Raw genomic sequence first — 27,100 nt, 5'->3', positions numbered from 1 at the left:
ACACACACACACACACACCCACCCCAGAATGACTCCAATGAGCTATGAAATTCATATTGTTAAATACATAACCACCAAGGCACAGGCAGAGGTTAAAAGTGAGATGGAAAGCACGGGGCTACAAACATCTTACCTGCTTCCCGTCCAGCGTGCAGAGCCTCTTGACCACTCCTGAGTCCAGTTTAATGGCTTCCGTGATATCTGTTAAGACCTGTTCAAAGGAATGAGCAGTCTTCTTATTGAGAAGGATCCGCACAGCTTTCCTCGGCTTCACTCCACTTCGAATCACAGTCACTAACTTGGGTTTGATGAAATCTTTACTTTCCTTCACCTCACTCTTCACCGAGGAGGGGGCAGCCAAGGCCCGAGGGGTCCCACCTTTGATGTTCACAGACCAGTTCGGATTAACGTTTTTGGTGTAATCAACTTTACGGAATGGTTCGTTCGATGCAGCACACGTAACTCTCACCTAAAAAGCAAAAACCAGTTTTATCAGCATGGTTATTACCCCCACCACAGGGGCATTCGGTATGAAGCACAAATGCTGGAAACCAATGAGCAAACTCCTAAACTTAACAGGTTTGGCATTCTTCCCACACCCCGTTCTTTTAATAGCATCCAGGTTAGTTTTGAGAGAATAGCATGCATTACAGAGTGAAATGCACTGGTCAAAGGAACTAGAGAGAATCTGGGTTTTATTCTGATCAAATGTCACCCTGGATAAGCCCCCTGCATTTTGCTTCTGTACATCATCGTCTGTCAAGTTGGAGCTGTTGAACCAGGTGAATTCCGAGGCACTCCCTAGTTCCGAAAGTCCATTAAGTAATTTAATTGTTACTGTCTCATTCTGGGAGAAGTAACTCTATCACAAAATAATTTATTCATATAAAGAAATAAAACATTTTCTCCTCTTTCCAACTAGACATTTCAGTCCTAATCAAAGAAAAATCACTACAAAATTCACATAGCTGACTAAATTCTATTCAGTTACATGATCATGTACAAAATTACTGAAGCACTGCAAAAACGAAGGAAGAGTTTTGACAGCTCAAAGAAACAAACCTCAAGCATTGTTTCTTCCTAATTGAAAAATGTGAATTTAAAATAATTAGACAGTCTCTTCTATAATGGCTTATATGGGGAAGGATATTAAGTAAAGTGATGTGTTCATTACTCATGTAGCCTTCTTAATTTTTACTAAACATAAAAACTATACTATTTGTCAATTGGTTAAATGATTCAATGTTCATTAAGTTCTAAAAGTATATGTTGAAAAATAATAATTTTCATAAATATATGTCGAAAAAAAATCACGATTTTTCTTTCAGGAAACTCAGACGTCACCCAATTCTTTGAGTCTCAACTTTCTGGCATAGAAGATAAAGGAGCTGCACTCTAAGATTTTCTCTAAGGTATCTTGTAACTCAAAAAGAATCCATTATTTTTTCATATATTCAGTATAATGGCCTCCTTCTTAATACAGTATACGGTACAAGCCTTAAATGCTAAAAGCAAAAAAAAAAAAAAAAAAAAAAAAAAAAAAAAACCAACATAGTGAAAGGGAATTCTTGAGAAAAGCCTGTTAATACAAATATTATATTTAACTATTATCAGGCTATTCTTGAAATCCTGATTAATGGAGAACTTAAAGACTCCCAAAGGCACATGGACAATTCAGTAATGGGTCAGACACATAAGAAGGATCTGAAAAGAGGAGTGGTATCTTCTGTTTAAAGGTGTAACATTCCCAAGCAATGTAGGGAGCCAGTCACAGGCTTTAATGCTGCCTCTACGTCAGTAATGTGAAATCTAGCCCAACCATCACTATTCAGTTAGAGATTATTCAGTTCTGTACACAGAGTTTTTCACAGTGTAATCATCTGGGAAAATGGCATGTAATTTTAAAAGTATGTATAAACTTCACAAAACAGAACTACACATCGCATGCATGTATTAATGAGCTAAAATAAATCATCATGATTTTGCTTTAATTGTATAGAGAAAACCACTCTCACGTTGAAAAGCTCTTACTATTATTACCTATGCTAAAAATCCCACTGTGTGTTTTGATCCAAAATTTTAACATGGAAGATAAACATGGAATCTCAGCAACAAGTAAACTTTTTTTTTTTAAGGCCAGGGAGAGTCAGCTGGGGGAAAGCCTTTTCCAATATAATGAGAAATGACAATGGCAATACAAGAGCAAATTTAATACATCAGGTTACCTGGACCAACCCCGTCCCTGCAAAAGTGGCAGATCAGCCAGGAGAGCTGCCTTTTACATTTGTCTGTATTTTGCCTCTTTACATGGGTTCAGCATGTCAGAACGAAAACAGGCAGAGGAAGCCTCTCTTTTCATTTGTTTGCATGTGGTTACAGAAAAACTTTAACTCCCTTCCTCTCTTCATAATAATGCTTTCATTAAAACCTTGTAGATCAGTCCTATAATAAACATGGGAAGTTTTGAACCAGGGCTGGCAAGTGCCTGCTTGACAGAGCCTCACCCTTTCCTGCACCTAAAGCAGACACAAATGCTAGTTAAGTACTAACAGAGTACTCTTCTGTTAAGCCCAGACTCCCACCTCACAGCCTGCACTGAGTCCCTACTATGCGTCAGCTCACGTGCTAGGTGCTGACATGACGTGAGACCCACCTTGGCATCCTTGGCACTCAACATTTCAGCACAAAGTTTCAAGACATGGTTCTGAGGTCAGACCTGTGTTTCTGTACACTGGGCACATAAATCCATACAGTACAGATGTCAGACCATGGTAACAGGAGTCACCAAGACCCCAGGGCCAGCTTCTCGTGCTGCACTGTCGCCCTACCCCCACCATCAAACAATCTCCTGATTAAGATTTTGTTATTTACATGGATTTGTCTACATGGAGAGAATATGCTGATGAAACAAGTTAACCCTAACCCTAATGCCATTTGCAGAAACATGGATGCTCCTGGAGAATGTCATTCTAAGTGAAGTAAGCCAGAAAGAGAAAGAAAAATACCGTATGAGATCACTTATATGTGGAATCTGAAAAAAACAAAACACAAACAAAGCATAAATACAAAACAGAAATAGACTCATAGACATAGAATACAAGATTGTGGTGGCCAGGGGGGCGGAGGGAGGGAAGGGATAGACTGGGATTTCAAAATTGTAGAATAGATAAACAAGATTATACAGTATAGCACAGGGAAATATATACAAAATCTTATGGTAGCTCATGGAGAAAAAAATGTGACAATATATATATATATGTTCATTGTATAACTGAAAAATTGTGCTCTACACTGGAATTTGATACAGCATTGTAAAATGATTTTAAATCAATAAAAAACATTAACAAAACAAACAAACAAACAAGTTAAGGTTTGGGTTCCTTAGGCAGTTACAGCTCTTGCTGTTAATCAATCAATAAATTCTTATTTTTTGTTAGACACTCGGCACCTACAAGATTGACTGGGAGCAGTTAGTCTCTCCCCAACCAGATTCATTCACTGTAGGGATTCTTGTTTAAGATTTATTCCCCACCTGCCAACTTGTCACTTCTCCCCCCAGCCCTGGTGAGGAGCATCACTTCCTACTCACACGCCTCAGCTAGGAACCGTCACCCCTCACCCTCCTGGCGGCTTCCCTACACACCACGCTCTGGTCTCACGTTCTGTCCACTCCATCTTCCAAGTTTTCCTAAAACTGCCCCTCCTCTCTGCCCTCAATGGCACCCACTTCCACCTGGATCAATGCAAGAGTCTTCTGTTCTCTGCTCACTCCCCAGAGAGAGAACAGGTTTCCTGAATGGTAATGCATTTTCTGCTACTGAGACAGCTGAAAAAGTATATCCTGAAGTCATGAGTCTTGATATATTGATGAAATACTACGTGATGAGAGAATTTTTTAAACTCTTACCAATACTCATTAAAACTGCACCCACCAGAACAAGGAAAGGAATAAACATCTCATTTAAAAATGAGAGTTAAAGATACAACCATATGTATCTATATAAACATCATATATGGATACATGAAAAATAAAGCAGTCCCCGAGGTCCCAAATTGATCTGACATTCACAGCTAGATCCTGATGCCACTACAAGCTGGTCTGATGCTCACAGTCAGATCTGTGTTCTTCTCTGGATATCATCTCATAGAATATCTATAGCAAATGAAGTCACTCTGAGACTATGATCAAGTGACAAAAACAAACTCCTTCAATGAGTGGCTGCCACTTTACCAATTACAGATTTTTCCTCACTCTGGTCTGCCCTCCCTGTGAATAAGATTTAATGAGATACTCAATCACAGAATTGTCCTCCTCTGACAGCACCCAATACAGAATGAGTCCCTGCTTCCTTAGAGCCTCCTTGAAATTATCCAAACAAAGTCCCACTCCTCTGATAGCTCTGACACCCTCTTACCAGATGCCCTGAGGCATCCTCTAACAACCATGCGTCCCTGCTGCAGGGAGGGGTAAACTCAGCCTGTCCAGCTCTAGGTCTGCTCTTGGTGGTCTCTGGCTGAAGGCAGTTGAGATACACGTGCACACACATACATATTCACTTCTCTCTGTGTGTGTTTCTAATAACAGTTCTTCGACCATAAGACATTGGTGGGAAATCATTTTGGAAGTTATGATCTATAGTTATAGAATACTATACAGAAAAGGATGTGTATTACAGAGAACAAACCAGAGGGGAGGGCAGTGGGGGGGGGCAAATGGGCGAAGAGGATTAAGAGTTACAAACTACAAGTTATAAAATAAGTCGTACAGAATATAGTCAATATTTTATGATAACTTTGTATGGTGTGTAATCTATAAAAATATCAAATCACTGTCATGCATCTGAAACTAACACTGTTAGTCAATCAGATAAACAAGTTTATATTGTATAACACAGAGAACTATATTCAATATCTTGTAGTAACTTATGGTTAAAAAGAATATGAAAATTATTATACGTATGTTTCTCTATGACTGAAGTATTGTGCTGTACACCAGAAACTGACACAACATTGTAAAATGACTATACTTCAGTAAAAATATTTTTAAAAATTAAATGAAAAAAATACTGTGAGTCAACTATACTCCAATAATCTTTTTTTTTTTTAAAGGGGATTCGTTTTCTATATAGAAGGAGGCTGGAGAGAAGCATGAAGTGGTTATGCACCTCAACTGTTCTCAAACACAGTACGGAATAGAAAGTCTGTCCACTTCCTTGGACTCTCTCCAGCAGCATCGCTTTGGCTTCTTACCACCGACATCTGTTCAAGACATTCTGCGTTACTTCCTATGTAGCAGATGGACAAACTAAGTGTCTACAACTGTGTCATACAGTCTGGGTACTTGTTACCCATTAATTTTTGTCCTTACTCAACCAAATGAACTGCCTCCTGTTTAAGAGGCAAGAGGCTATTAAAAGCTAGGAATTCTCCCAATTTCTTGTTCTCTGAAAACCTTCATCCCTACAGATGTATTTCAGTCTGTGCCAGCTTCCTCACCTCCTCTCCCTTTTCGCTGACAAGGGTACCCTCCCCCTAGTCAATGCCAGGTCCCTCCCCCTAGTCAATGCCAGGTCCCTCCTCATGCTGAGTTCTGGGGACACTCTTCTCCTCTCCTATGTTCAGCTACACAGCCCTCTACAGGGTTATGTACAAGTGTCTTACCTTCACACACACAATCCCCTCCTTCACTCCTTGTTCCACTCTACCTAATGTGCTTTCGGCGTGCATTCACTGCCAAGTTAGGGAGCCTCCTCGTCTGTTTTTTTCCATTTCCTCACCCACTCTTCGTCCTAAGCCACTGCGGCATCACCTTCGCTCCCTGCACTCCCCTGGCTGAAACACTCTGATGCCCGAGCATGTCCCTCCTGACTGCCAAACGCAAAGCACATCCTGTCACTTCACTTAGTGTCTTCTGAGGGCACTGGGCACCAGCCAAGATTCTCTTCCCACAAATCCTTTCCTTCCTTAGCTTCCACGATCTGATTTCTTTCAGCTTACCTCTTAACTTCTCTGGTTGCCCCTTCTTGGTCTGCTTTTCAGGGTCCCTTTCTTCACTCCCTCCTCCCCCATCATCATCCTCCTTTGACTCTTCATGGGCAGCCGCATCCACCCACCCACGGCTTCAACCACCACCCAGACTATGATGACACCTCCAGCCTAGTCCTTTCTTTGAGTTCAAACCACTTCCAGAACATCTCTATTAGAGAATCTATGGATATTTCACATCCCACAGGTCTAAAACTAACTTCACTTTACTGCCCTGCCCTTCCCCCTCGCCCCCAGACCAGCCTTCAACTCTCCTCTTCAGCAATCCCCCACCTAACTGAATGAAATCACCACCTATACAGTCACCCAGGCAAAAACCAAGACTCCTGTCTCTCTTCTCTTTCCCCACATTCAACAGAACTGGCAAAACTGTTGACTTTGGTCTAAGCACCTCTGGAACCCAGCCCCTTCAGCCCTGCCTTCTCTCATTTCTCCCCGGATGAGAGGAATTGAGCTGCCTACGCCGGGCCTCGCCCCCTCCACACAGCTGTCATGCAAGTTTTTAAAAATGTAGATCTGATGTCTTTTGCCTGCTTCGCTGCCTTCAGAATAAAGGCCACACTCCCCAGCACATTACATATTCCATCTCCTCTCCTGCCACTTTCCCAGAGGTTCCTAAGTTAGTGTCATATCAGCATATTTGCAATTTCCTCCCAAACTCATCACACCCTCTTATTCTCGTTCCTTCTTATACTTGAAATAGCCTTCCTCCTCCTCTCTCCTTACCTCATCTTTACTGCCCAGTCAAGATTAATCACCCCTGGCAAGGAGGTAAAGCAACAGGAACTTTTGATACATTGCTGGAACTTCCATATATTTTAAATTGGTCCAGTCACTTAGGAAAAACAGGTGGGCATTACCTAGTGAAAAGCTGACAACATATACATCATATATGCTTCCACCCCAGGAAAGTGCCTTGGAGAAACGGAGGGACATGGGCACCAGAACATACACTCACAAACATATGTTCACGGAAGTACTGCTCAGCAGCTTAACATGAGAATCAATCCACATACCCATCAACAAGAGAATACTGCACAGATGTGGCGTGTTCACATGATGCACTGCTGCCGCACAGTAAGGAAAATGAACAAACATGCTGTGCACAACAACCGGGATGCATTTTACAAATCACGGGGAGCAAAAGATGACAAAAGCATACATGCAGTAGGACTTAATCTCTTTAGAGTTCAGTACAGATAAAATTAAACTATACTGATTAGGGATGCCTTCATTGGTGGTAAAAATATAAAGGAAAGCAAGTCAGGCTATTGTCACCTTGAGAAGAGCCAGGAAGGGACACAGGATGAGCTTCTCGGTTGCTGGCAATACTCTATTTCTTGATAGGGCTGGTAGTCACAGGGGTGCTCACTTCATAATAACTCATGGGCTGTACATGTTTTATGAACTTTCTGTAGATATACATTTCAGAATTTAAAAATAAAGTTTAAAAAATTATGTCACTCTTCAGTGTACCTGTTGTATCCTGCGCCTACAATGTGCTAATTTCTCAAAATCGTTTATTTCTTGTCTCTTCTGGTGATTCTTAGAGGAGAATGTTTTTCAGTCAGGAGATTTTGTTGTAGGAGGACAGATGCCCAGGCCTCACCACGTTCAACTGAATCAGAATCTCCCGACAGTGGGACCAGAACATGGGGGTATTGTTTCCTGATTTCACAGGTGACTCTGAAAACAATCTCTGGTTACAAACTACTGCCCAGACTGGAAGCTCCCTGAAAACACTGGAAGTGCCGTGTTCACACCACCCACATCTAGCACAGCACCTGGTATACAGCAGGCACTCAAAACTCGTTTGCCAAAGTAACGACAAAAATGCATATTTCCAAAACAAATCTTATGCCTCGTGGTTTGGGTCTGCATCACTTCTAAGTAAAACATTTGCACAGTGTAGGTGTTCATGCTGAATGACCGTGAAAGGTGCAGCGACCGGTTCCTAAAGGATGTCGTGTGTGGTCTGAGACCCTCTTCGGTCATAACAGTCCATCAGGAGGCAATGTAAGGCACATAGCAAAACAAGCGGGCTTTGAGGGCTGCCTCATACCCACCAACAGATTTTTTTTCACTTCAGACCATCAAAACATCAAAGGTCCACAGCACTGTAGTAAAATAAATGCAATGTGTCTTTTAATCAATGGAACACATGTGTATGTATCTTTACAAATATAGGGTTGTGTGTATTATATATAAATTATATTTTATTAGCTAACTCACAGTAACCTCTCAATGTTGAAGATGTCAGTTTACTGTTAGAAATTACAAGTAGCTAAATGCAAACTTATGCAGTGGGAAATTCCACGTTTCTATGCGTTAGCCTACTTTTCTATCAATTCCTACAAAAGTCTCTCATTGGTTTCTTAAAATATTTACATTAACTTCCTGACACTACTAATTATCTTGTAATTATGTACGATTTTTGACATTCATGGCAGAAAATCAGTTATACAAAATTGGGACATTGAGACCATACCTAACTCTTGGAGTAGAAGCAAGCACTGAACTTTATGATGAAAAAGAAAACTTGTTTACAAGCCTAAAGTGCAAGGACTCTTCAAGCTTAAAGAAAAGCCCCTCCCACACCACACACACACACACACACACACACACACATATGGTTACACAGAAGAGGAAAAAGAGGAAAGAAAAGAAAGCATGGCTGACACTTTATGTCTAACATCAGCAAAAATCTTAGAAACCTAAACTGTTTCCTAACTTCTAAAATTGAGGAAAAAAATTACTTCCAAAGGAATGTTACCAAGGAAAATAAATTTGGGAATGCTGCACCTATGAGATGGCTTGCTGTACTGAATCAATACGTTTGTGAGACTGTCCTGCTGGGTGGATTACAATGTGCACATCTCCACCTAAAGCACATCGAAGACAAGTTCCCACACCCAGCTGGTTAAGAAAAATACAAGGTAAGGAAAAGTCAGACTGATTTACTGCTCTGTTGCGGCAAACAACTTAATTGGGTTTTCTACCCAAATCGTACAGTGCCCAGAATCTAACCTTACGGGAACCAGCAGAACAACACAAAGTACCCTGCTCTCGCCTGGATGCTGTGCCCAGTCTGTGCTCATCTGGTGTGAATTGCTGCCACATTCACAGAATGAATAGAACAGCCTTTCCTGCAGGGCAGGGCTGAGGACAAAATGAGATCTTTCGTCTCTATGATTGGTGCTCCTTCAGCATATCTGAAGGCAAGTGGCTGAAAACAACTTGCCTCCTGAAGTCGCATCCAGTGGTACCAGCTGCGATACCTTCTGCTGAGAAAGGGTAGAAAAGCTCCATCAAACATTTGAACGTCTAGGAAGAAGTACGGCCATGCTTCAGAATTGATATTTAGGAGGAGTTAAAACCGAAGAAATTATGTAAAAGTAAAACCAAAAATGCTACTCACTAACCGAAAGTTTTTCCACTGGGAAAAAAAAAAATCCTCTCTCATCTCCTGGTAGGGTGGAACCTGGAGATCAGATCCACTCTGTTTCTTGCTCCTCAAACCTGAGCCAACAATCTACAAGAGTTCATCATGACAGTTTTTAATTCTGCTCATTTTGATAAGACTTAAAATGTTTTTACCATCCTATTCTGGAACATGTGAATGGCTAACTTCTAAATCAAGCACAGCCAGGCCACTCTGTGTCCACAGCCTCAACTCCTTCTGCATCAAGTGGCATGACTTTGCTGGGCTTTAATGAGGAGAAAGCTGACTCACTACACGGCATTCTGAAATACAGCACACCGAACTCAGCCTTCAGCACTGCGGCCACACTGGGAACAATTCAGTTAGAGCAATAGAATCTGCAGCTTTATGTTGCTATTCTACATTTTTATTGGTTATACAGTTTTGTTGGTTTTTAGGTTATCAATTTGTTTGGGTTATATTGGTGTGTAAGACCTATGTGCATAAGTACAACTACTTTTATATTTAAGCTACAGTGCATTCAAGGTGATTAAGGCAGTGCTGGGCTTCTGCAACTTGGCTGTTAGGTTTTTACACTGTTTTTCAATTTTAATTATCCCAAACATTACAAAAGTTTGAGAAACACTGCAATTTTAATGATATTAAGAGATCTTCAAACCAAAACGTGCCCATCTAACAATATTTGTAAGTAAACTGGGGAATAATGGATATATAGGGCCAGTCCTTCAATCGAATCATATCTGAGTAGAGGTAAAATCTCCCTTCAGAGTTTCCCCAGCTTCTGGAGACCTTTGCTTAACACCTTCCTCCCTTGTCCCTTAAAACTCACTGTGAGTCTAAGAGGAAGACTTGGTCCCATTTCTAAGCAAGTGACTGATCATGAAAACAGCTCGAAAAGATTCAGTACAAGAGATGAAGGATTCAGAAACCAGATGTTTGTCCAAAAAAGTGGTGATGTTTAGGGGATGGGTGAGAAGTGGAAAGAGTAGAGGAAATCATGACCCCTGTCTTAAATGTCTGAAGGGCCACCATGGAGCTCCAAATGGTTGCTCTAGAATTACAGGGGGCGAGTCACAAGGACACACATTTTGGTTTAAGACCAAACCACTTGAAGATGACCACCACTTATCAAAGAGCCCCTTCATGCTAGGACTCTGCTAAGTGTTTCATATGCATTGTAAGGTTCATGTGGAACCTTCCAGCTACTGGCCTTGACCTCTAAACTAAGAAGAGATGAGTTTACTTTGAGTTACTTCTTAAGTTCCTTCTCTCACAGACAGAGGCTTAACAAACTTGAGTATTACCAGTAGTAAGTTTCCATAACTCCTTTTTTCTTTTCTTGACTCCTTAGCAAATGAGGTAAAATACGGTTAAGAGAACAAGATGACTGGCAAGGATACTGGGGAAGAGAGCATTAATCACAGCCTTTAGGAAATTATCAGATGGCTATTACTTTGAAATGAGCAAAATAATCTGAAGTTTGTAAAACATACATAATAAAGGAAGAAATAAATCAATGACAATATTTTTAAATTTCTACTGTGATATATTTTAGTTGCAATTGGTTATAATTTAGCCAACATATAAATAAAAGGTACCACAGTAGGTCGTAACTATAGATTATTTTATTTACATCGAGATGTTAGTAAATGTTATAATGTGATCAAAAGTACTAAAGTTGATCTCACAAATCAGTATTTTCCCATTCCTTCAGTCTCTAAGACAGCAGCATCCAACAAATTACAGTACAGCTAGTGTACTGCTTTTGGCTGCAGGAGATATGGCAAATATGATAAAATACCCTGGATTAGAATAAAAATTGCAGCACGTCTTAATGAGTGAAAGCATATTCACCTAAATTATAGCTTTAAGCTATATTTCCAACTCAGAATTCAAAAGGTATGTAGATTTTATTTAAACTATATATGAGATAAAATTTCTAAAGATAAAGCTTAAAATAAGAATAAATGCTAAAGATCAACAAAACTAAGTCTTAGCCATGTCAGAGAACTAACTCAAAGCAGACGCTGAAGACATTAGGGGGCTTAGAATAATCCCGAGATTTAAACACACACGTTCAAAATAAAGGTACAAGAATTTGGTTACGAAAGATGTCTCAAGAGAAAACTTCAGTCAGGCATCTCAGACATGAGTGAAATTGATAAGTTGTTAGCATGTAAATATACTGCATCTTTTCTCTTGAATAAAAACTTATTTCAAAACTGAAACATGAAGGGGCAAGGAACATTTGGCTTTTGCGTGAACTTATTCTACTTCCGCAAATCTACCCCATTGTCCAGCTGGCTGTCTTAACTAAGAATGATATTTTTTAGACACCAATACCCACCTACTCCCACCTATCAAAATACCTTATTTATGGCACAAAAGTAAAATTAATCATCAACGTCACTTGACAGAAGTACTGGTTGATGGGATAAGGGCATGAACAAGATGACGGTGGTCCCAGCCCTCATGGGGCTTGTAATTTTCTTTTTCCTGAGAACATTCTATGGGGAAGACCCTCCTATAGATTACTGAGGATTCTAAGAACTCCATCTAAACCTGAGGAACCACATCTGATCACAAAACCTGGCCGGTTCTTAAAGACAGACATGGAGACAGACAGATCCTTTCCCTTTCCCATTCCCAGAAGCATCTCCTGAGATCACTGAACCTGAAAGGGGAGGGGGCCTTAGCAGTCACCGAACCTGACTTTCTCTGTGCAGATGAGGAAACCAAAGCCCGGCAAGGCAGGTCTGCAGAATGTGACCGCACAGACCTTACCATGCACAGTGTAGAGGATAATGCATTTCACGTCAGGAACCATACACAGATGTGCTAAAACTGTCTTTACATCTACAGTGACTGATGAATGACCGCAACCTGCATTTCCCAAATAGAAACATCTAGCAGGTATGGCTGCGGCCATGCTGGAGCTCTAGGTTGCTGATCTATAGCCAACGTAAACCTCAGGGTTCAGAATGGACCCTGTTGCCTCACGGGTGATAGAACAGCAGTTAAGAACACAGACATTCAAAGGCTAAGGAGAAAGGCCTCAGGGTCCAGCCCCACCTCTTCTGACTGGTGCAAGGGCACAATTTCTTTATCCCCTCGGAGTCTCAACCTCCCCAGCTGTGAAATGGGGAAGACAATGCAGACTCATTCCACAAGGTGTAACAAGGGTTAAATGAGACAAAACACATACAATATCTCACACAATGACTGCATGTAAAACATCTTTAAAAATGGTAATAATGCTGAGAAGAAAAGTATCCCTAATCCTTAGGGTAATGGTTCACTCTATCAACAGAAGAGGTAAAAACAGAAGTGGGGGAGCGTGGACGGCAGGGGGGCGGGGTGAGGAGGAGGAGACCTGGCCGGGCAGTACACACCCATAGCAACTCCCCCGCCCTCCCTACAGTGAAGAAAGCAGTCTGATCACCCCTGCTCAAGGGAATCTGGTTTCCTCTATTTTATATCCCAGGACCATAAAATATCCATTTCCATAGTTTAACGCCTCATGGAATATTGATCTTTTCTCACAACTGCCAGTGTATCACTGTGTCTTCCAAGTAGCTCTTCTCTTCCCCCAGCCTTTTAGAATTCTTTATTCGTCAAGTGGAAACGTCTCTTCCCACTGCCTCTGGAAAGAGCTTATTACGCAGCTGTGGGATAGCAGGTCTGAGTCCCCTGTTTTAAGGACATGAGATGAAGAGAAGAATCAGATTTACAGAAGCAAGTCCTGCAGAAGAGTCATTCTCTCCACAATGACGAGTTAGCACATCATCTTTGATTTATCTGAAATATAATCCAATTTTTCAAAAGACACATTTTCACAAATATACAGGAACAACCCTATCCAAACTTAACTCCTACAAAACTTCCCTTGACAATCGACAGACTTGGAGGTAAAATTATTTTCTGGGCTATTTATTATTTAACGAATTTATTGTATGTCCAAGACCCCTAACCTCAGGACACACTCAGTCTGGAGCAAAAGTCAGACCCAGTATACCACTAATTACAAAGGTAAGTGTTACCTACCAGAGGTAAGAAAAAATGCTGTGAGTAAGCAGAGGGGAGAGTTATAAGTTTGACCTCAGGCCTTGGCTTCAACATCTGTTCCCCTGGGAAGCCTTTTCCATCATCCTGGCCAGTGTGGTCCTCCCGCCCTATCTCATTATCATTTCATTTACACCCCTTCCACTGAAACCAGTGTGTGTGTGTGTGTGTGTGTGTGTGTGTGTGTGTGTGTGTGTGTGTGTGTGTGTGTGTGTTCTCTCTCATGTAAGAATCTTGAGGGAAGAAAAACTGTACCCCCAGTACCTGGAACAACAAAAAATACGCTGTCAATCAACAACTCTTTGAGACTAATACCCCCGAGGTCTGGTAAGAGACTCCAAACAAAGGTGATACTTGAAGAGGGTCTTGAAGAATCTAACAGTCAGCGGGGTAGAGAAGGTTTTGCAGACCTAGGATTCAATGTTAAATTACCATGTCCAATCATCACACCTGCCTTACATAAATGTGCACTGCTGTTCACTACTATGTGCAAGTATCGTATACATCTCACGGATTTACACATTGCTTTCCTCACTACAAGTTCCAAGAGCTCAGTCTCTATTATTACCATAAAGATCTATCTTTCAGGAGAGAAAAAAACCCTATAATCTGAGTTCTTATGGAGACTCATTTTTACTTAAAAGTTAACTGTCACTGTAATTTGGTTTAGTTTAACATCTCAAAGAGACTGACCTAACCAAGGGGACTCAATAAACTAGGCTGAGTAGGAGAACCTCACAAACTTCAAATTCTTGGTTTTTTTTCTTTTAGAACTTGATTTTTCTTAAATTCAAGTTAACTCAAGCTAATTTTCAAGTTAACTTAATGGAAGAATGGAATTACAACCTATCAAATTAATCGAAATTCTCTCCCATGCCAAAAAATCTGATCAGCTTATTTATTGTTGACTGAGGGTTAAAGGGTATAAACAACATAACATGACCATGACCTATTACCTTGGAATAAAAGAGGCAGAGACAGATAGCTATTATTACTATTTTTTTTTTTTTTTTTTTTTGGCTCCTGGCAAACACTTCAGCAGAGCCACATACCCACCCCTTGCTATGCAGGACATTTGCAGCCTTGTCAATTTTCCAGAAGACAGCTTCTGGGTAGGAAAAAGCCATCACACTCTCAATAAACAACCACTTAGGCAGAGGAAGGGGTATACTTTCAGACCAGAAGGGATCTAACTTAGGTGACAGGATCTAACTTAGGTGACAGACAAGACACTGAGGCTGAGATCCAAGGTGAACTTTTCTCCAATCCACAGTCAGTAGAACCTAGGGATGCTGACTTGACCAGGCACTGTTTCTACTGTCCTTGGACATCTCCCTTTGGGACATCGACATTTCACAACTGTAGCTTAAATGTTCCAAAGAAGAGAACACTCATGGAACAAAACTAAGAGTTCTGACTCTTAGCCCTGAACGTGAGAACTTAGGAACATGTTATCTGGACATCCTCAGTTGTCTGCAAGAGATGCTACATTTGGCTGGTGCATGGCTTCAGACAGCTCAACCTGATTTTCCCAGTATTGATTGTTAAGACTCACAGTCCTCCTTTGAGAGAAGGTCCCCACCCAGTTCTAAAGGATTAAACCGGATTACAGGGATGCACAGAAGCAACTCATTGAAATTAGTGCAGTTAGGGGAGATAAACCAACAGGCTGAAGACATCTGCTGGTTTAGTGTAGTGCAGGAGTGCCAGCCTATATCTGAACACTATCTTAGTCTTCAAAGACTCTCAAAGTCAAGGGCAGAAGAAAAAATCTGAGCCATGCAAATTTCTTGTCACCTGAGTTCCCTGGGATTGAGGCTCTGAATAAGCACCTGTGCCTAGCTACCTTGAGTTTTCACTTTCTATTCACTGAAATCATTTTTAAAAAACATTAAAAAAAAAAACTCCTAAACTACAAATTTAATGGGATGGAAAAGGCAAAGGAGAGAACAATTGAACATAATGGTGTAAAAATTATCAGAGAATCTTTATTTAAAATGATGAACTAAGATGAAATGGTCAATTCTGACAACACAGACAATACCACAGGCCTACTGATGCAAATAATAACTTCACAGGTAGCTGGGTAGTTTTTCTGCATGACAAATCTGAACAACTGAGCACACAATTTTAATTAAAACTGGAAAGTATTTGAATTCTTGAATGGTTGATACTGCATTGATGGTTCTGTCTTTTCTTAAAACTGCCTTGAAACAGGGTATTCTACTCATTTTGTGGGAAATTCAAGACTTAGACAAAGATCTATTGTCAGAGAGAATGCCACTATGACAAAAGTGCACCAATTTCCTTCTTTTGCAGTAATTTGATGATATTTAATACTTCTTGAAATAAGGGGGCAATTGGCTATACTAGGGAAACATTTCTGTGGTGCAAATATTTGTGTTCTATTAGTATTTTTCATAGACTGTACCTGGAGCTCTACATATGCTTATGGTTCCCCCTCCTCCAAAAATCAGTGAATGAATGAACGGAGGGATATCTGTCCCCCTTCAATTCATCATTGAGACTACAGTTTGAGAATGAGACTTGGTAAACCAGGCACCACTTGAACAATGTCCAACTGAATGTACAATATATGCCTTCAATTAATAAGCATAATGAACACCTAGACCATCTCCCCTATGATGATATTCATTTTTGGAGTACAATCATTTCATGTAGCAAATACACTGTTAAAACTACTTCAGAGAAGGATAAAACTGTGGTCCCTCCTCAGACCACACCAGGCACAGTATTCCAAGGGTATGTGAGTGTTTAAGCAAAAGGCATTGCCTGGATCCTTCCATAGGGCTACTAATCTAGCCTTGGGTCAATCAGAAACTTTGTTACTCATTTTTAAAGTATCTAGGCAAATGTTGCTTTTAAGTATGTAACATGATAAAGCACCCTTTGAACCATGTACCTTCATTTTATTTATACTCCTCCGGTAGTCATCATCTCCTCAGGAAGGGCTTAAAACCAAAACAGTCAAGAGAGTAAGAGAATTTGTGAAGTCACAAACACACGCAGAAAAGACAAGTTAGTTTCAGCTGGGTCTTCATCTAGCCAGGGAAGGGAAAACTCTTGACAACTGTGACTAAACAGAAATCACTTTCAAGACTCTGCAGTGTGGCTACACCTATTCATTAAAAGTGGAGTTGAAAGGGCGTATACTGCAGGTCCTGTGTGACAAGGCACATTGCTTAAGTTTCCTACATGTGTAAAATGGACATAATGCCTGCAGAACAGAAGAACATGATGAGCTAATATAAGAAAAAATAGCTAGATCTAAGTTCAGTTTCCTCTCCCTGCCAAGCCAGTATTGCTATGACTACCTGGAATGTGCCATTTGCTTTAAGAAAGATGCATGACAGTAGACTGCGTGTAAACACGTGGTCAGCACATACTTGGGTTCCATCTGATCTTTACATGTTTACAGCTTCATGTAGGTTCTAAACTACTGGTAATGCCTTCTTTCCCTGAAGAATAAATATTGCAGGAATTCAAGGATGACACAACATACAGTCAAGCATTCCCTTTAAGCGAAGCATGGTTGACACTCTATGCTTAATTTATAATAGGCCCCAACTGCTGATTCCAATAATCTCTATCACCTTAACTAGCTACTTTCAGTAGGTGAGGCACGAGACCTTGATTCACCTAATTACCAACCAAACGTGGAAAACCCTTTAGCACAGCGGTTCTCAACCTTGGCTGTACATTCAAATCACCTGGGGAGCTTTTAAAATTATATGCCCAGACCACACCCGAAACCAATTACCACCAAATACCTGTCGTTGAGGCCCAGACATCCAAATTTCTTAAAGTCCTCAGTGATCCAAAACACAACCAAGGCTGAGAACCTCTGTCTAGGATCACCCGTCCTCACCTCATGTAACTTCTGCTACAAGTCAAGCCAGGAAAGCCAACCTAGTGTTTCACAGCCACAACTTCTGAGTAGAGCAGGTACCACTGGGTCCAGAACGCTGAAACACCACAGGTGCCTGCACCGAGGTCCACAAATAGGGCTGAACAGACAGCTTATTAGCTGGAGGGTCACCTACATCCTCACGGGAGAGCTCCTCTTACAAAGAGTTTGCACTTCGAAAAAACAAACAAAAACCCCAAAACAAGTTCGCCAATCTTGAGATGTCACCCAAGCCCGCTAGGATTTCTTTCTTTCTTTTTCAAAGGCAAATCTCTTGGGAAGGACAAGTCAGAGGATATATGGAAGCGAGTTCCCACACCCGGAACCTGCGGGAAAGCAGATAGACCCAGACAATTCCCGAGGCTGCCTAGAAAACACCCCACAGGCTCCCCCAGCGCAGGGGCGGGCGGGTGCACCTGCCGGCGCGCTGGGCCGCACCTGCCGCGCCGGGCCCTCCCCTCCTACCTTCCAGTAGCTCGTCCAGGCTGGTGACCTTCCGGCTGCCGTCGATGGTGTAGATGGTGCGGACGCCCTGGGGCAGGTTCACGTTGTCCGACAGGGAGCGGGTGAGCTCCATGAGCAGCGCATCGAAGGACCGGAAGCGGTCGCTGGAGATGGCAAACACCAGGCCTTTGAAGTAGCGGTCCCCATTCCGGTAGAAGCGCGCCTTCTTGGCCTTCTTTTCCGAGCTCAGGGCCTGCAGGGTCCGAGTGCGGTAGAAGCTGCAGTGGGCACTGTGCGCCGGGCTGGGGATGAGCCCGTTCCCCTTGGGGCCCGAGCTGCTGCTGCCCCCGGAGGAGCTGGGCGCCCCTCTCCGCGACCCCGGCCGCGGCCTTTTGTCCCGTTCCTCAAAGTGCTCCAGCTCAATACTCCTAGTGCTGGCCATCACGGCGGCTCCGAGGGCGCCCCGCCAAACACGTCCCAGTCAGAGCCTCAAGGTAACCGAGTGTCGAGAGCCCAGGCGAGAACCGGTTCGGAGACGCCTCACAGCGAGGGGCCTTAAAGCGCCGGGACACCTGGCTCTGGCATCCCGCCCTCTCCTCGCAGGTGGAGCCGCGGAGGCGCCGGCCGGCCCGCGCCCCCTAAAAGTGGCCGCAGCGTCAAGCTGCCCAGCTCATTGTCCGGCGCGGCTCTCTCGGTGCCTCCCGCCCGCCGGGGAGCCCCACGCCCCCAGAGGCGCCTCCTCCACCCGGCCGCGCCTCACAACTCCTGCTCGGGAGCCGGCCGGCTGCCGCCAAGTTGGGCCGCCCGAGGCTCGCCCCGGGCCCGCAGGCGCACACAAAGCTCGAGCGCCCGCCGCGGCTCGCGTCAGCCCGCCGCTCCCGGGAGAGCCGGTGGGGAGGCGGGGTGAGAAGGCAGAGGAGGGGGCGGGGCCGAGCCGCGAGCGTGGGAGAAGCGCCGCGGGCCCGTGGGGGCGTCGGCCCAGCCCCGGCCCGCCCACGCGCCCGGCCCGAGGCCCGAGAAGCCGCGCCGCCGCCTCGCTCGCCCCAGGCCCTGCCCGAGGGGTGACACGCGCCCGCTGGGGCTGGAAGCACCGTGTGCCGGGCCCGACCCTCCCACAGAGTCCGGCCCTAACGGGAAATAACGCAGCCCGCCTCCGCCGCTGCCGGCCGGCCCAGCCCACCCGCGAGCTTCCGCGCCCGGGGCCGACTGCGCCGCCAGGGCTGGAGCGGGCTTCCTGCCCGCCAGGGGATGCCAAGCCCCGGAGGGAGGGAGGTGGGCGACCGGGAGGGGGCCGGACTGGTCCGCGGGGAGGCTTCTGCGGCGCGAGAGGAGCGGCTCCTCCTGGGTCCTAGGCGGCCCCGTCCGCCTGACAGCCACAGACTCGCGCCGCGCGCTGATGGGCGCAGCCGCGGCGCGCGCTCCTCCGCCTGGGAAACGGAGCCGCGCAGGCCAAAAAAACCACAAAGGAAGGAGATTCAAGGGCAGGGATCACATCCCTTAGCCAGCCTCCATATGAGGAGCCGAGGCCAAGCTAGGGCAGGAATCCGAAACCTGGCATTGAATTCGGACACACGATTTATTTTTAAAAGAAAATCTGGAGCTTTGTTTAAAAATCCTTTGATCAAACAATTTCTGTTGCAGATTCGCTAATACAGTACATCCAGTAACTTTGAATGAATGAATGATCAGAAATTATTGTTTTTTGAGGAATTTGTTTAATCAACAAACGTTTATTAAAGCATGCAATGTGCCAGGCATTGTCTGTCACTGGGGATGCATTAGTAAAGGAAACAGATAACCCCTGCACCCCCAAGCGCTTTACTAAACTTCAAGTGATACTTATTGTTGTCAATTTGAGCTGCTTATTAAGTAATGGGTTTGACATTTGTAAGCACCCATTGTACTGGAAGTCTTAATTTAGTAATATCTGGTCAACAATAAAAACCTATTTTCCAAAGGCTTATGAGAAATAGTCACTTCCATTTTGCCGTCCGGAAAAGATGTAAGTGAAAGAAGTTTGGTCCTCATCTGACAGATGGACAAGTTACCCTGAAGCGTTTGGTTATTCAGCACCTGGTTCTCTGAGTGGCTCTAGAGAGCAAATTCAAACCGATCTGTAAGGTAAGAACATGGATACTTTTCTTGGAATGAACTGAGTCCTGGAAGAGCACCAATAAGAAGGCAGAAATACATGCAGTAGTTCTTCAGCTGTGAAGCTGCCCATGCAATGAATGCCCCAGAAGACTCCGGCTCAGTGCACTCAGGGACACAACTGGACATACTGGACTTCTAGGACCAGGACTAGAGCATGCAGGGAAATCAGGGCTGACCTGAGGTTTCAATACAGTTTTCCAGAGGGAAAATTCTGCAATATAATTAGGTCCGTGGCCATGACAGACCTCAACCCAGCCCAATTAGAATTTCTGGGATGGACTTCTCCAGCAGTATTTTTTGAAAGTGCTTCCAAGGTACAGCCAGGGTTTCCAACTCTACACTGTAACGTTAAGATTCAAATGAGTCAGTGCTGCTTCTCAAACTGTGGTGTACATACTTGCATTGGGGAAATCTCTAAAATGTAGGTTCTGATTCAGTAGGTCTGGGGTAGAATCTGAGATTCTACCTTTCTAATAATTATGCTCCCAGGGAATACCAGCATTTCTGGTCTTGGTACAACACTTTGAGAAACAAGGAACTAAATGGCAAATTCCTTGAAATAAGGCCTCATTATGAACTAGCAACTGCAGAGCCTTTCAACTTTGTAAATAACTTAAAATGGGTCTGTTCATTTGTTTTGCTATTACTGTTTTTTTGGGAAAAAACCACTTTGTAATCTATCGCCATAGTAACAAATTATCCCACACCTAGTGATTGACGTCAATAAACACGTATTATCTCAGCAGTTTCTGTGGGTCAGGGATCTAAGAACAGCTTCCTTTGAAGTCTCATGAGATTGTAATCAAGATGTTGACTGGGGCTGCAGTCACCTGAAGGTTGGCTGGTGCTGGAAGAGCTGCTTTGGAGGTGGTCACTCACGGGTTTGGTAGGAGGCCTCAGTTCCTTGCTAGGAGCACCCCTCTGTAGGGTTGTTTGAGTGTTGTCACTGCATGTCCGCTGACTTCCTCCAGAGCAAGCATCCAAGAGAGAACATAGTGGAAATCAAATGTCTTTTATGATGTAGCCTTGGAAGTCATACACTGTCATTCCTTTAATAGCCTATAGGTTTTACAGGTTGGCCCTGTTTAATGTGGGAGGAGACTACACAAGGATATGAGTACCAGGAGTCAGGGCTCAATGGGGTCATCTTGTGGGCTGGTAGGATGAAGTTCAAGCATTCAAGCTTTAGGACATATACACATATACACATATGGCCTAAAGCTTGAATCTCTTCCTCCTTTCATTTAGAAGTTCCTTGTCCTAAGACTCTACCATGTATGAATTCTTTGAAAATTTTGTTAGTTTCACGTCTATGGACTTTATTCTGAATATTAAATATACTAAGGATAATGATATCTGATACTCAGATTTGTCTTTTGAAATTGTCTAGTGTTCTTTACTTGTCTGTCTTCCACAAGTGTGCAATTAAAAAACATCAGCGATCTCTAAACTTTAAACAATTCTTTTAGACCAAAATTAAAGAAACAGTTGGTAGTAATCTAGCTTTTGTTCAGTAAGAATAAGTGTTTGGTAAAGCTTCATATTTTTCTGGAAAACTGAAAAATTACATTATACTAATTTGAAGAAAGTATCTCAGAAACTTTTGCATAGCCAGATGCCAAAAAAAGACATTTCTAGCACAGGGGACTCGGCTTTATGCAATGCTATCACTATAACATTCCCGTAAAAATAATTGGATTTACAGACTGATTGCAGAATGCAAATTAACTGCTGCCTTTAAACCAAGACACCTACCTGTAAGGTGGACATATAAGCTCTATTAATTTTGTTATTAAACATACCTTCACTTTACTCAGAATTTTCAATTTGCTAAAAAAAATGTATCAAATAACATTTGGGAAAATATTACTTTGGTATGATTTGTTTTCTTTTGAAAGTACATGTTCACTGAGGGATATCACTTATGTTAGAAATTGACCAAAAAAAGTTCTCAAAGATTCATGAAAAAAGTTTTTCACCCTTCTTAAATAGTTAATCCAAGGCTATAATATACTAGTATTTTAACACTATTTCCTAACTTTATATCCCTAAATTAAGCAAAGATTACTGCTTTTTAGAGAGGGGCTTTAGAGGGGAGGGGAGGAGAAGAGAAAGTATTTCCAAAGCTATTACCTAATTTTAAGAATTGTTTTGCTCCTGCTCTTCACATTAATTTGTTTGAAGAACTTTATCCCTGACCTTCATCTAAGAATTAAGATGCAATCAGTTTTCATAAGATATTTGCTTAGCTGAATATGGTATATCTCAAGACCTAGTTGGCCAAAATTTGAAGATTTATTGGGGTGGAAAAAATTAGTTTCAGCATTGCAATTCTAATGCAAGCAAAATTTGGGAGTTCTAGGTAGGCAACTATAAATTAATTTGGGTTATTTCATGATTTAAAATTTATAGAACCAAAGGAAGTTGTCCCCTTCCAAGGGATTGCAGAATTTGCAGAGTAAGATACTTCAGCTGGCATTTCCTTTGTTGAGATGCCCCCATTTTTTTTCTAACCAGGAAACACTTTCTGATTTGCTAATCATTCATCCTTCCAGAGATGGTCTAATTCTCCTTGGTGGTTGCTATCTATGTCCTCTAGGTCATGCTTCTAAGGGCTTTTTAGGAGGGCCTGGCCCTGCTTCTTAACCGCCTGGAAGCCCACCTTGACCTCTGCTCCCTGTTGGTTGTGACTTCTGTATACCCTTTGCTAACCCCTCTTAGCATAACACTTGTCTGAGCAAAAATGTTTGTGCAGAGTGCTTTAAAAATGGCTTCATCCCTACTCTACAGAGAATCCAAGAATTTCAATCCAAAATCTACCATTTTTTGCATGATTAGAAAGGACTTGTTTCTGCTCTTGATATATCATAATTGTCAATCACAAAACATTGAGAGCGTGTGAAAAATTTCCTGATGATATCCAAGAAGGACCTTCTAAAACCCACTTGTGGCAGAAAAATTCAAACCAGGCTTGAAAGAAAGGTAATTGTTCTTTGTTCTCTACACTTCTCTTTAGCTCTCACAGACCAGCAATTTCATCTTAAAATTTTAGGACTGCCTTTAGCCAAGTGGTAACTCCCTCCCCCCTCCACTCCTCCACCTCCACCTTGATTAAGAAATACAGTGTACATTTTTATTTGGCATAATTTGTTTCAGTGAGATTTATTTATTCCACACTTCCTTGTGGAGCTTTACCTAAGAAACTTGCCTTGAACATCTCTTGGTTTTACTTTACACTACTTCCCTTCTCAAATGCATTGGCGAGTCTTCAATTTTGGCCAGAAGCTTCTCCTTTAAAGGCAGTTTTCCAGCTACTCCATTATTTATTATACAAAGGGTGCTTACAAACCTTTTAGACCGCACTGTGCTGAGACTTTCTGCTGTCTCATGTTTTAATTTCTGTTCACTACGTGCCAAGCATTTCTCCCAGAAGCAAAAGTGATGAAGCAACTGTTTTCAGTGAAAGGGCCTGGTGACCATGAACTTGAATTTTTTGAAATTTAGCATTATTTTTAAATTTTATAATATTAAGTGATTCTAAATTCTAGGGTTTTCTGTCAAACTTTAGTGGGAAAGGTTATAAAGCCAAGACGTTCAGAAAGAGACTTTCTCCCCCTACTTTATAACCTATACCCAGACCTTGAGAGTTTCACTGTCTTTTTCAGCCATGATTTTCTAGCATTTTACAAATATAATGACTTCTTGCAAATATATATGAGGGAATGATTAAAACTACCCTCTCAGGTTCAGAAAATTGGTTAAGTCTTTCAAAAATTTTAAGTTTAATTTTTTTATGAAAAATCAGATGAGTGGAAGAAAAATTGAAATATGCATGCTTTAAATGTATATACCACACAAATACATTTTTCCTATGAGAAAATTAGTTTAATAGTTCTCCCAGTAGTTCTGTTGATCCATTTCACTTCCATAAAGTCTCTAGTCAGAGGCTCCCACTTCGGATGTACATTCCATGTATTCAAACTTATATTCAGTTATTTTGTCATTTACTAGTTCAGCTGCAATAATTGTTAAAATAAAAAGAATAAAAACATTAAAATTATAAAGCCATCTTTTTCTTAGAAATTTGACTTTTTTTCCCCTTAAATCTCCCTAAGAAGAAAATGTAGGCAGGTAGTAATATCCCTGCTTTCCAGATAAGGGATGGGTACACATTCAGAGACAAAACCTGTGATTTTCAGCAATTATTTGATTATTTGATATTTAATAATATCAAAAGTAAAAGGTCATGGAAAAGTGCTGTAGTACTCTCATTTTGTTTCTGTAGGATCAAATTTCTCAAACCCAATATAAAATTTACTCTTTGAATATAGGCTTTTTGCTTTGTTTAAAATTAAAAATGAATTACTGTGTTTATCTTAAAGTCATGATTTTAGTGGTTTTCTCTTCTAAGTAGCACCTTCCTTGCTGATTTAAATACTGAATGTTACAAACCGTGTTCCTGTCATTCTATATATTAGATTAAAATAATGATGGTCCTGAGTACTTAAGATAATGAAGCTTTTATAATGATTGATAAGCAGTTATGACCTAGTTAAAGAAACAGATTACAGACGACGAAATAGGAAAGATTAAGCAGCAGAGATAGAAATTGACTCCAGGATATGCTAACTCTAGAAAACGTTCATTTCAAGCTTTCAAGATTCATTAATCACAAAGAGGTCTCTTTAGGAATTCATAGTTTAAAATGAATGACCTTTATACCTACAGTAGGTTTATAATGCCAATTAGCTGGTTATTTTAGGACAAATGTTTTCCGCCCCATACATATCTTTAAATATTTAAGTTTTAAAACAATATGTTTATCTTATATACAGGAATAATGATACTATACAGATTTAGTCCTTTTAGTAAATCTATACTCATTTGCCTGTGCATTTACTATTTAAAAATAGCTTTTCCTTGATACTTCCCAGAGTCCTATCTGAAATAACTGATATTGATCATGACTTATTGTTCATACAAAAGATTTGATGTGTATGCATGTGCGTCTGTGTGTGCACCTGTTAGTGTTTGTGTGTGTATCCATAATATATATATATGTACACACACATATAAAACATTGAAGGTGGAGAGGTATATGCATGTGATTACCTAATAATATGTATCTTAATGTATCTTAATGTAACTGATATGTTCATTTTTAATAGTTTGGTAACAATATAAAATTATATTTCTTTCAGTATTGCAGTAAATTATAATTAATTACTATTTGTTACTATTACTACAGTAACATAGGCAAATCTCAGAGATATTTCAAGTTCAATTCCAGGCCACTGCAATAAAGCAAATGTCACAATAAAGCTAGTCACAGTAATGTTTTGGTTTCCCAGTGCATATAAAAGTTATGTTTATACTGTACTATGAGTTTTTAAGTGTGCAATAGCATTATGTCTAAAAAAAGTACATATATTAATTAAAAAATACTTTATTGACAAAAAATGCTGACCACCATCAGATCCTTTACTGAGTCATAATCTTTTGGCTGGTGGAGGATTTGCCTCAATGTTGGTGGCTGCTGACTGATCAGGGTGGTGGCTGCTGAAGGCTGGGGTGGCTGTGGCAATTTCTTAAAATAAGACAGCAATGAAGTTTGCCACATCGATTGCCTCTTCCTTTCACAAATGAATTCTCTGCAGCATGCAATGCTGTTAGATAGCACTTTACCCTCAGTAGAACGTCGTCCAAAATTGGAGTCAGTCCTTTGAAACCCTGCTACGGCTTTATCAACTAAAGTTAATGTAACCTCCTAAATCCTTTGTTGTCATTTCAACAGTCTTCACGGCATCTTCACTAGGAGTAGATTCCATCCCAAGAAGCCACTTTCTTTGTTCATGCATAAGAAGCAACTCCTCATCCTTTGATGTTTTCTCATGAGACTGCAGCAATTTGGTCACATCTTCAGGCTCCACTTCTGATTCTAGTTCTTTTGCTGTTTCCCCCACATCTGTGGTTCCTTCCTGCACTGAAGGCTTGAACCCCTCAAGGTCATCCATGAGGGATGGAATCAACTTCTTCCAAACTCCTGTCAGTGTTGATATTTTGGCCTCTTCCCATGAATCACAAACATTCTTAATGGCATCTAGAATGTGAATCCCTTCCGGAAGGTTTTCACTTTACGTGGCCCAGATCCTTCACAGGAATCACTACGTATGGCAGCTGTAACCTTACAAAATGTATTCCTTAAATAATAAGAGTTAAAAGTCTAAATTACTCCTTGATCCATGGGCTGCAGAATGGATGTTGGCTTAGTGGGTGTGAAAATAATGTTCATCCTGTTGTACATCTTGTATCAGAGGTCTTGGATGACCAGGTGCATTTTCAATGAGCAGTAATATTTTGAAAAGAATCTTTGTCCCCCCACCGCCCAAGAAGTAGGTCTCAACAGTGGGCTTAAAATAGTCAGTAAACCATGTTGTAAAGACCTGAGAAGTACAATGTGGTGGCCCTGCTGTGTCTCCTACAGACGACTGCTTTATATTTAAATTAATTTTAATTCAAAGAATGTGTAAGCTTTGGATATTGGATTTGTTTTTGGAAAGGGTGAGTAACAATAATCACCTTTTCTTTATTACTGATATGGTCAAACACTTTCCCTGGAGCAAAGCTTTACCTCAGCGTGGTATAGGTGGTATAGGTAAAGGTGGTATAAACTTGTTTGCTAAAGTTAATTTAAAGTCCTCCAGCAAGAAACTCTAGTCAATCCCCAGATCCCTTTCAGTCTACAGTCCAATGTCAAGATTTTCAAACAGAGATGATATTTAAATAAATTTATCCACATTCAATATCAGAAAAATCAATTATAATAGTTGAAGAAAGCCTTAAAAAGTTATTAATAAGGCTGCTTTATTTGGAGCAAATGAATGATTAAGAAAAAACAAAAAAACCTCTGTATTGGATCCCCGACTGAATGGTATCAGTGAGCTCTGCAATTGCTTTCTCCTCTCTTAGTTCAAATTCTATCTGGTAGACTCAAAATAATCTTTACCCTAAATTTTCTGTCTTTA

The 27,100-nt window shown here is 41.4% G+C and overlaps 1 protein-coding gene across 1 annotated transcript in view; it reads right to left on the bottom strand.

Moving 5' to 3' along the window:
- Window positions 1-18,558, bottom strand: part of DCLK2 (doublecortin like kinase 2) — a 136,196-nt gene extending 117,638 nt beyond the window's left edge. Inside the window, 3 exon segments of the mRNA XM_032464782.1 lie at window positions 134-451; window positions 453-469; window positions 17,943-18,558. Of these exon segments, the coding sequence (XP_032320673.1) occupies window positions 134-451; window positions 453-469; window positions 17,943-18,363 (756 nt within the window). The 5' untranslated portion in view covers window positions 18,364-18,558.
- Between the last annotated feature and the right edge of the window lie 8,542 nt (window positions 18,559-27,100).

The sequence above is a fragment of the Camelus ferus genome, chromosome 2 (genome assembly GCF_009834535.1).
Source record: "Camelus ferus isolate YT-003-E chromosome 2, BCGSAC_Cfer_1.0, whole genome shotgun sequence".
Taxonomy (NCBI): Eukaryota; Metazoa; Chordata; class Mammalia; order Artiodactyla; family Camelidae; genus Camelus; species Camelus ferus.
The sequence above is the reverse complement of the archived record's forward strand: the minus strand, read 5'-3'. Positions and strand labels throughout refer to the sequence as shown.